General features: G+C 38.8%; 1 protein-coding gene across 1 annotated transcript in view; it reads right to left on the bottom strand.

Annotated features, from left to right (window-relative positions):
- LOC144443254 (aldehyde dehydrogenase 1A1-like) overlaps positions 1-11,993 on the bottom strand; it is a 30,052-nt gene extending 18,059 nt beyond the window's left edge. The window contains exons 1-4 of the mRNA XM_078132683.1: positions 11,952-11,993; positions 10,863-10,967; positions 9,817-9,957; positions 8,335-8,461 (exon numbers count right to left, since the gene is read on the bottom strand). Of these exons, the coding sequence (XP_077988809.1) occupies positions 8,335-8,461; positions 9,817-9,957; positions 10,863-10,967; positions 11,952-11,993 (415 nt within the window). The remainder of the gene's footprint in view (positions 1-8,334; positions 8,462-9,816; positions 9,958-10,862; positions 10,968-11,951) is intronic.
- Positions 11,994-12,604: the final 611 nt, after the last annotated feature.

The raw sequence follows: 12,604 nt of genomic DNA, 5'->3' as shown, positions 1-12,604 counted from the left end.
ATACTATGATTGGCCATGGTGAACTGTCTGTAGACTATGGTTGACTATGGTCAAATATCTACATACTATGATTGGCCATGGTGAACTGTCTGTAGACTATGGTTGACTATGGTCAAATATCTACATACTATGATTGGCCATGGTGAACTGTCTGTACACCATGGTTGACTATGGTCAAATATCTACATACTATGATTGGCCATGGTGAACTGTCTGTAGACCATGGTTGACTATGGTCCAATATCTACATACTGTGATTGGCCATGGTGAAATGTCTGTAGACCATGGATGACTATGTTCAAATATCTACATACTATGATTGGCCATGGTGAACTCTCTGTACACCATGGTTGACTATGTTCAAATATCTACATACTATGATTGGCCATGGTGAACTGTCTGTAGACCATGGTTGACTATGGTCCAATATCTACATACAATGATTGGCCATGGTGAACTGTCTGTAGACCCTGGTTGACTATGGTCCAATATCTCCATACTATGATTGGCCATGGTGAACTGTCTATAGACCATGGTTGACTATGGTCAAATATCTACATACTATGATTGGCCATAGTGAACTGTCTGTAGACCATGGTTGACTATGGTCAAATATCTACATACTATGATTGGCCATGGTGAACTGTCTGTAGACCATTGTTGACTATGGTCAAATATCTACATACTATGATTGGCCATGGTGAACCGTCTGTAGACCATGGTTGACTATGGTCAAATATCTCCATACTATGATTGGCCATGGTGAACTGTCTATAGACCATGGTTGACTATGGTCAAATATCTACATACTATGATTGGCCATAGTGAACTGTCTGTAGACCATGGTTGACTATGGTCAAATATCTACATACTATGATTGGCCATGGTGAACTGTCTGTAGACCATTGTTGACTATGGTCAAATATCTACATACTATGATTGGCCATGGTGAACCGTCTGTAGACCATGGTTGACTATGGTCAAATATCTACATACTATGATTGGCCATGGTGAACTGTCTGTAGACCATGGTTGACTATGGTCAAATATCTACATACTATGATTGGCCATGGTGAACTGTCTGTAGGCCATGGTTGACTATGGTCCAATATCTACATACTATGATTGGCCATGGTGAACTGTCTGTAGACTATGGTTGACTATGGTCAAATATCTACATACTATGATTGGCTATGGTGAACTGTCTATAGACCATGGTTGACTATGGTCAAATATCTACATACTATAATTGGCCATGGTGAACTGTCTGTAGACCATGGTTGACTATGGTCCAATATCTACATACTATGATTGGCCATGGTGAACTGTCTGTAGACCATGGTTGACTATGGTCCAATATCTACATACTATGATTGGCCATGGTGAACTGTCTGTAGACCATGGATGACTATGTTCAAATATCTACATACAATGATTGGCCATGGTGAACTGTCTGTAGACCATGGTTGACTATGGTCCAATATCTACATACTATGATTGGCCATGGTGAACTGTCTGTAGACCATGGTTGACTATGGTCAAATATCTACATACAATGATTGGCCATGGTGAACTGTCTGTAGACCATGGTTGACTATGGTCAAATATCTACATACTATGATTGGCCATGGTGAACTGTCTGTAGACCATGGTTGACTATGTTCAAATATCTACATACAATGATTGGCCATGGTGAACTGTCTATAGACCATGGTTGACTATGGTCAAATATCTACATACTATGATTGGCCATGGTGAACTGTCTGTAGACCCTGGTTGACTATGGTCAAATATCTACATACTATGATTGGCCATGGTGAACTGTCTATAGACCATGGTTGACTATGGTCAAATATCTACATACTATGATTGGCCATGGTGAACTGTCTGTAGACTATGGTTGACTATGGTCAAATATCTACATACTATGATTGGCCATGGTGAACTGTCTGTAGACTATGGTTGACTATGGTCAAATATCTACATACTATGATTGGCCATGGTGAACTGTCTGTACACCATGGTTGACTATGGTCAAATATCTACATACTATGATTGGCCATGGTGAACTGTCTGTAGACCATGGTTGACTATGGTCCAATATCTACATACTGTGATTGGCCATGGTGAAATGTCTGTAGACCATGGATGACTATGTTCAAATAACTACATACTATGATTGGCCATGGTGAACTCTCTGTACACCATGGTTGACTATGTTCAAATATCTACATACTATGATTGGCCATGGTGAACTGTCTGTAGACCATGGTTGACTATGGTCCAATATCTACATACAATGATTGGCCATGGTGAACTGTCTGTAGACCCTGGTTGACTATGGTCCAATATCTCCATACTATGATTGGCCATGGTGAACTGTCTATAGACCATGGTTGACTATGGTCAAATATCTACATACTATGATTGGCCATAGTGAACTGTCTGTAGACCATGGTTGACTATGGTCAAATATCTACATACTATGATTGGCCATGGTGAACTGTCTGTAGACCATTGTTGACTATGGTCAAATATCTACATACTATGATTGGCCATGGTGAACTGTCTGTAGACCATGGTTGACTATGGTCAAATATCTACATACTATGATTGGCCATGGTGAACTGTCTGTAGACCATGGTTGACTATGGTCAAATATCTACATACTATGATTGGCCATGGTGAACTGTCTGTAGGCCATGGTTGACTATGGTCCAATATCTACATACTATGATTGGCCATGGTGAACTGTCTGTAGACTATGGTTGACTATGGTCAAATATCTACATACTATGATTGGCTATGGTGAACTGTCTATAGACCATGGTTGACTATGGTCAAATATCTACATACTATAATTGGCCATGGTGAACTGTCTGTAGACCATGGTTGACTATGGTCCAATATCTACATACTATGATTGGCCATGGTGAACTGTCTGTAGACCATGGTTGACTATGGTCCAATATCTACATACTATGATTGGCCATGGTGAACTGTCTGTAGACCCTGGTTGACTATGGTCAAATATCTACATACTATGATTGGCCATGGTGAACTGTCTATAGACCATGGTTGACTATGGTCAAATATCTACATACTATGATTGGCCATGGTGAACTGTCTGTAGACTATGGTTGACTATGGTCAAATATCTACATACTATGATTGGCCATGGTGAACTGTCTGTAGACTATGGTTGACTATGGTCAAATATCTACATACTATGATTGGCCATGGTGAACTGTCTGTACACCATGGTTGACTATCGTCAAATATCTACATACTATGATTGGCCATGGTGAACTGTCTGTAGACCATGGTTGACTATGGTCCAATATCTACATACTGTGATTGGCCATGGTGAAATGTCTGTAGACCATGGATGACTATGTTCAAATATCTACATACTATGATTGGCCATGGTGAACTCTCTGTACACCATGGTTGACTATGTTCAAATATCTACATACTATGATTGGCCATGGTGAACTGTCTGTAGACCATGGTTGACTATGGTCCAATATCTACATACAATGATTGGCCATGGTGAACTGTCTGTAGACCCTGGTTGACTATGGTCCAATATCTCCATACTATGATTGGCCATGGTGAACTGTCTATAGACCATGGTTGACTATGGTCAAATATCTACATACTATGATTGGCCATAGTGAACTGTCTGTAGACCATGGTTGACTATGGTCAAATATCTACATACTATGATTGGCCATGGTGAACTGTCTGTAGACCATTGTTGACTATGGTCAAATATCTACATACTATGATTGGCCATGGTGAACCGTCTGTAGACCATGGTTGACTATGGTCAAATATCTACATACTATGATTGGCCATGGTGAACTGTCTGTAGACCATGGTTGACTATGGTCCAATATCTACATACTATGATTGGCCATGGTGAACTGTCTGTAGGCCATGGTTGACTATGGTCCAATATCTACATACTATGATTGGCCATGGTGAACTGTCTGTAGACTATGGTTGACTATGGTCAAATATCTACATACTATGATTGGCTATGGTGAACTGTCTATAGACCATGGTTGACTATGGTCAAATATCTACATACTATAATTGGCCATGGTGAACTGTCTGTAGACCATGGTTGACTATGGTCCAATATCTACATACTATGATTGGCCATGGTGAACTGTCTGTAGACCATGGTTGACTATGGTCCAATATCTACATACTATGATTGGCCATGGTGAACTGTCTGTAGACCATGGATGACTATGTTCAAATATCTACATACTATGATTGGCCATGGTGAACTGTCTGTAGACCATGGTTGACTATGGTCCAATATCTACATACTATGATTGGCCATGGTGAACTGTCTGTAGACCATGGTTGACTATGGTCAAATATCTACATACAATGATTGGCCATGGTGAACTGTCTGTAGACCATGGTTGACTATGGTCAAATATCTACATACTATGATTGGCCATGGTGAACTGTCTGTAGACCCTGGTTGACTATGTTCAAATATCTACATACAATGATTGGCCATGGTGAACTGTCTATAGACCATGGTTGACTATGGTCAAATATCTACATACTATGATTGGCCATGGTGAACTGTCTGTAGACCCTGGTTGACTATGGTCAAATATCTACATACTATGATTGGCCATGGTGAACTGTCTATAGACCATGGTTGACTATGGTCAAATATCTACATACTATGATTGGCCATGGTGAACTGTCTGTAGACTATGGTTGACTATGGTCAAATATCTACATACTATGATTGGCCATGGTGAACTGTCTGTAGACGATTGGCCATGGTGAACTGCCTGTAGACCATGGTTGACTATGGTCCAATATCTACATACTATGATTGGCCATGGTGAACTGTCTGTAGACCATGGTTGACTATGGTCCAATATCTACATACTATGATTGGCCATGGTGAACTGTCTGTAGACCCTGGTTGACTATGGTCAAATATCTACATACTATGATTGGCCATGGTGAACTGTCTATAGACCATGGTTGACTATGGTCAAATATCTACATACTATGATTGGCCATGGTGAACTGTCTGTAGACTATGGTTGACTATGGTCAAATATCTACATACTATGATTGGCCATGGTGAACTGTCTGTAGACTATGGTTGACTATGGTCAAATATCTACATACTATGATTGGCCATGGTGAACTGTCTGTACACCATGGTTGACTATGGTCAAATATCTACATACTATGATTGGCCATGGTGAACTGTCTGTAGACCATGGTTGACTATGGTCCAATATCTACATACTGTGATTGGCCATGGTGAAATGTCTGTAGACCATGGATGACTATGTTCAAATATCTACATACTATGATTGGCCATGGTGAACTCTCTGTACACCATGGTTGACTATGTTCAAATATCTACATACTATGATTGGCCATGGTGAACTCTCTGTACACCATGGTTGACTATGGTCCAATATCTACATACAATGATTGGCCATGGTGAACTGTCTGTAGACCCTGGTTGACTATGGTCCAATATCTCCATAATATGATTGGCCATGGTGAACTGTCTATAGACCATGGTTGACTATGGTCAAATATCTACATACTATGATTGGCCATAGTGAACTGTCTGTAGACCATGGTTGACTATGGTCAAATATCTACATACTATGATTGGCCATGGTGAACTGTCTGTAGACCATTGTTGACTATGGTCAAATATCTACATACTATGATTGGCCATGGTGAACCGTCTGTAGACCATGGTTGACTATGGTCAAATATCTACATACTATGATTGGCCATGGTGAACTGTCTGTAGACCATGGTTGACTATGGTCAAATATCTACATACTATGATTGGCCATGGTGAACTGTCTGTAGGCCATGGTTGACTATGGTCCAATATCTACATACTATGATTGGCCATGGTGAACTGTCTGTAGACTATGGTTGACTATGGTCAAATATCTACATACTATGATTGGCTATGGTGAACTGTCTATAGACCATGGTTGACTATGGTCAAATATCTACATACTATAATTGGCCATGGTGAACTGTCTGTAGACCATGGTTGACTATGGTCCAATATCTACATACTATGATTGGCCATGGTGAACTGTCTGTAGACCATGGTTGACTATGGTCCAATATCTACATACTATGATTGGCCATGGTGAACTGTCTGTAGACCATGGATGACTATGTTCAAATATCTACATACTATGATTGGCCATGGTGAACTGTCTGTAGACCATGGTTGACTATGGTCCAATATCTACATACTATGATTGGCCATGGTGAACTGTCTGTAGACCATGGTTGACTATGGTCAAATATCTACATACAATGATTGGCCATGGTGAACTGTCTGTAGACCATGGTTGACTATGGTCAAATATCTACATACTATGATTGGCCATGGTGAACTGTCTGTAGACCATGGTTGACTATGTTCAAATATCTACATACAATGATTGGCCATGGTGAACTGTCTATAGACCATGGTTGACTATGGTCAAATATCTACATACTATGATTGGCCATGGTGAACTGTCTGTAGACCCTGGTTGACTATGGTCAAATATCTACATACTATGATTGGCCATGGTGAACTGTCTATAGACCATGGTTGACTATGGTCAAATATCTACATACTATGATTGGCCATGGTGAACTGTCTGTAGACTATGGTTGACTATGGTCAAATATCTACATACTATGATTGGCCATGGTGAACTGTCTGTAGACTATGGTTGACTATGGTCAAATATCTACATACTATGATTGGCCATGGTGAACTGTCTGTACACCATGGTTGACTATGGTCAAATATCTACATACTATGATTGGCCATGGTGAACTGTCTGTAGACCATGGTTGACTATGGTCCAATATCTACATACTGTGATTGGCCATGGTGAAATGTCTGTAGACCATGGATGACTATGTTCAAATATCTACATACTATGATTGGCCATGGTGAACTGTCTATAAACCATGGTTGACTATGGTCCAATATCTACATACTATGATTGGCCATGGTGAAATGTCTGTAGACCATGGATGACTATGTTCAAATATCTACATACTATGATTGGCCATGGTGAAATGTCTGTAGACCATGGTTGACTATGTTCAAATATCTACATACTATGATTAGCCATGGTTGACTATGGTCCAATATCTACATACTGTGATTGGCCATGGTGAACTGTCTGTAGACCATGGTTGACTATGGTCCAATATCTACATACTATGATTGGCCATGGTGAACTGTCTGTAGACCATGGTTGACTATGGTCCAATATCTACATACAATAATTGGCCATGGTGAACTCTCTGTAGACCATGATTGAGTATGGTCCAATATCTACATACTATGATTGGCCATGGTGAACTGTCTGTAGACCATGGTTGACTATGTTCAAATATCTACATACTATGATTGGCCATAGTGAACTGTCTGTAGACCCTGGTTGACTATGGTCAAATATCTCCATACTATGATTGGCCATGGTGAACTGTCTGTACACCATGGTTGACTATGGTCAAATATCTACATACTATGATTGGCCATGGTGAACTGTCTGTAGACCCTGGTTGACTATGGTCAAATATCTACATACTATGATTGGCCATGATGAACTGTCTGTTGACCATGGTTGACTATGTTCAAATATCTACATACTATGATTGGCCATGGTGAACTGTCTGTAGACCATGGGTGACTATGGTCAAATATCTACATACTATAATTGGCCATGGTGAACTGTCTGTAGACCATGGTTGAGTATGGTCAAATATCTACATACTATAATTGGCCATGGTGAACTGTCTGTAGACCATGGTTGACTATGGTCAAATATCTACATACAAAGATTGGTCATGGTGAACTGTCTGTAGACCATGGGTGACTATGGTCCAATATCTACATACAATGATTGGCCATGGTGAACTGTCTGTAGACCATGGTTGACTATGGTCAAATATCTACATACAAAGATTGGTCATGGTGAACTGTCTGTAGACCATGGGTGACTATGGTCAAATATCTACATACTATGATTGGCCATGGTGAACTGTCTGTAGACTATGGTTGACTATGGCCAAATATCTACATACTATGATTGGCGATGGTGAACCGTCTGTAGACCATGGTCGACCAAAGTTAAAAAGCATAAAAACACCCATGGTTACCAACATGCTTTATAATATTGTTGTATATATAGATAACGTTTATACATCTTTTAATATTCTTCAATATATTGTTTATATATTTTGACATTGGTATAAATGGTGTTATAGTTTGTCTCCTTGTCTCACCTGCAGGGATGGTCTTGCCATGTATCTTATCAGCATATCCAGCATAATATTGTAAAGTTTGACATGCTCCCACGATGTTTCCTACTGACTGTGCATAAACTTTACCACTATCCAGTGTTTCTAATTTCTAAAACAAAATGTTTTAGAAGTGTCATTGAAATACTTAAATATTATTAGGTCCAGTCTTTGATCTGAGCTAGCTCACTGCATTCATTCATGTTTTATAGATCATATTACATGTGTACATCACTCTACATGTGTACAAGAAAAATTCATGAACAGGGTGTGAAAGTTGTAAATTGTGAAGTGCAGCATTGGTATGATTTGTCACAATCAGTCATTGCATTATATCAGACATTAACATATACTGCTTCAATTCATTTACAACTGTTGACTTCAGACCATGGATTGAAACCTGTTACAAAAATGGTGAGTAAACAAATGAACTGGATTAATAACACTAATCACAGTATGTTGGGACAGCAGAGTCTTGTATTACATTTCAAGGTTTGATAAGAACAGTTTTATGGCCACTTAACAATATAGTTCATGTTCACAAACAAATTTCCAGTTTCCCTTGCATTTCACTTACACATAAAGAGGCAAATAAAACTGTCCTGGGCTGACAAAAAATACCATATTTGGACATTACTGTACCCTATTTGGACATTACGTATCTGCCCCAATAAACACTACTTTATGAGGGACTGTGTTAGAATTTTGTGATTAATATTAACAAAGCTATGATGTTAATGACTGTGTGGGTGGCTTTGGATGAATTTTAAATTGCATCTCATGCATCTCAGGACTTCTAGAGTAACCACTTCGACTGTGAGTGGGGGTGTAAATCGTAACGATTCTGTATAGGGACTAGACTGTGAGTGGAGGTGTAAATCGTAACGATTCTGTATAGGGACTAGACTGTGAGTGGAGGTGTAAATCGTAACGATTCTGTATAGGGACTAGACTGTGAGTGGGAGTGTAAATCGTAACGATTCTGTATAAGGACTAGACTAACTTGAAGTGTATTCTATAAATGTCCATGACATACTCAGAAAGTGTTTCTATTCAGTGATAACTGTTATATAGTGTAAATCATGAATTTGCTGAAATAATAACTATGTTTTTATATTTACTGCACTTACTAAAAATTAAATTTATGAATTATGGAAAAATGCTTCAATTTTGTGCATCTTACCAAAATGAGTGTTTTGTCTGAATAAATTATTGTCTGACTTTATCTTACATTTACATAGAAAATTAATATCTTAATGGATGATTTTACATAGAATATAAATCAGTGATAGCAAAATACGATCAACGTCAAATTAAGGATTTGTGAAGTCTGACAGTTTACAAAAAGTAACAACAAACAGGCGATTTCAAGTTAGGAAAATACCATTCGCCAACCCTCAGAGATGTATAGAGTTATAACATGTGTTCTGAAATCAAATAGACAACACAGTTACATGTAATACTCACAGCAAGATACTCTGAATCCCTATCCATTAGATCAGCCAATTTGTTCAAAAGTCTTCCTCTGGCTGATGCATCCATAGTGCGCCATGGTGATCCTGGTTTAAAAGCTTCCCTGGCTGCTTTCACTGCCAAGTCCACATCAGCCTGTTGAAGATAAACAAATGCCTAGTGTTAAATTTTAGATGGTTAGTGACTTTTACTATATATCTATACATTCATATTAACCCTGTTTTGTTAGCATGACATAGATTTATACTGATTTAATAGTAGCAACCACTGTATGGTTATCACACTACCTTATCACCTTTTTCTACATTGCATATACAGTATTTCCCCAATTTTCTCATTAACACTTTCTTGTATATCACATATCTTTACCCCTATTTTCCAACCTTATCACCTTCTTGTACATCACATATCTTTACCCCTATTTTCCAACCTTATCACCTTCTTGGACATCACATATCTTTACCCCTATTTTCCTACCTTATCACCTTCTTGTATATCACATATCTTTACCCATATTTTCCAACCTTATCACCTTCTTGTACATTACATATCTTTACCCCTATTTTCCTACCTTATCACCTTCTTGTATATCACATATCTTTACCCATATTTTCCAACCTTATCACCTTCTTGTATATCACATATCTTTTCCCCTATTGTCCTACCTTATCACCTTCTTGTATATCACATATCTTTACCCCTATTTTCCAACCTTATCACCTTCTTGTATATCACATATCTTTACCCCTATTTTCCTACCTTATCACCTTCTTGTATATCACATATCTTTACCCCTATTTTCCTACCTTATCACCTTCTTGTATATCACATATCTTTACCCCTATTTTCCTACCTTATCACCTTCTTGTACATCACACATCTTTACCCCTATTTTCCTACCTTATCACCTTCTTGTATATCACATATCTTTTCCTTATTTTCCTACCTTATCACCTTCTTGTATATCACATATCTTTTCCCCTATTGTCCTACCTTATCACCTTCCTGTATATCACATATCTTTTCCCCTATTGTCCTACCTTATCACCTTCCTGTATATCACATATCTTTTCCCCAGAGGCAGGATTGATTGTAGGAAATGTTCTTCCACTGACAGAATTCACAAACTCATTGTTGATGAAGATCTGTGGAAATTGAATTTAAAAAAAAAAGACTATCACATATAATGGTACACCTGTATGAGATTGGTTATAGTGCAAATGTAAACAATATAGGCCATCGAAAGACCTGCAGTATAGCATGTATAGTACTAAAGTTCTTTAGTCTAGTAGTCAGACTGACTGACAGACTAGCTAGTCTAGCTCTGGTAGTCAGACTGACTGACTGACTGACAGACTAGCAAGTCTAGCTCTGGTAGTCAGACTGACTGAGAGACTAGCTAGTCTAGCTCTGGTAGTCAGACTGACTGACAGACTAGCTAGTCTAGCTCTGGTAGTCAGACTGACTGATTGACAGACTTGCTAGTCTAGCTCTGGTAGTCAGACTGACTGACAGACTAGCTAGTCTAGCTCTGGTAGTCAGACTGACTGACAGACTAGCTAGTCTAGCTCTGGTAGTCAGACTGACTGACAGACTAGCTAGTCTAGCTCTGGTAGTCAGACTGACTGACAGACTAGCTAGTCTAGCTCTGGTAGTCAGACTGAGAGACTATTGACCATGCCTGTAGCACTGCTAAACCTCAGTTATCATTTTTTAAAGTTTATTCTTGGTGACAGAATGTTTGAAACCGTACTATACTTGCAGTTCCTTCCTATCATATCAGTTCAATGTGTGCGTAGTATACTGTTCTTATAAGATATGCATCTGATCTGTAAACACCAAGAGAACATCATATGATAGTAGTCATAGACTGTAACGTTTGGTGTGAAAGACTGGTACCAGTTGGATTTCACGTAGAACTGTTGAAGCGACATCTTCGACCACTTTTTAAAAAAGTCTTCACGTTGTAAAAATGTTATCTCTTTGTTACCAATCAACATGTTTAAATGGACTAAGAACTGAACCACCATGATATGGGGGCGGTGTTTTTGACGACTTGCAACACTGCCGCCTCTATACTAGCGCATGGAAGCAATATTTCTTGCACAATGGTATAACAATCCGCTTACCTGATTGAATTCCACTTTGGGTGCCTCAACTTTGTCAGCCATCGTCTAAAACTATAGTATGTAGTCACTGCTTTCTACACAGCTGTTAGGTTGAATTGAATTGAATTGAATTGAATTGAAGATAGGTAGATTGGCTTTTGACACAATCGGTATATCTTTTTAAAAAACACCAAATATTCGATGGCCCAACAGCAAAGTTTTACGTAACCACAAAAATATATCAGATCTAGACTTCGACCTGTCATTCACTGTCATTCTGAGAATAAGGGGTAAACCATTTTATTTCTAGGGGGGCTGGGCTGGAAGATTTAGACGTGGTATACATGGATGTAGCTTATTTCAAAAAGTAGGAGGTATTACCATGAATGCAACTTACTCCAAAAGCAGCAAGGAAAATTGTAATGTAGGCAGTAAAGGCTGAAGAATCAATGGGGGTGGGTACACGAGGAGGGTTCCCCCCTGGGGATTTTTAACCTACACAGGGTTGAAATATTTTTGAAATATAGTATAACAGTTCAAGGACTAAAAAAGGGGGAAAACATGAAGATTTTTTTGAAATTCAAGGATTACAAGAATGCTTTCTGATGCTATTTTACAATGTAACTGATTTTGCATATCACTGCTGAGATCACCATGTCATGAATAAGCCTTTG

Source organism: Glandiceps talaboti, chromosome 12 (assembly GCF_964340395.1).
Source record: "Glandiceps talaboti chromosome 12, keGlaTala1.1, whole genome shotgun sequence".
Classification (NCBI taxonomy): Eukaryota; Metazoa; Hemichordata; class Enteropneusta; family Spengelidae; genus Glandiceps; species Glandiceps talaboti.
Note: the sequence above shows the minus strand (reverse complement) of the source record. Positions and strands in the feature narration are given on the sequence as shown.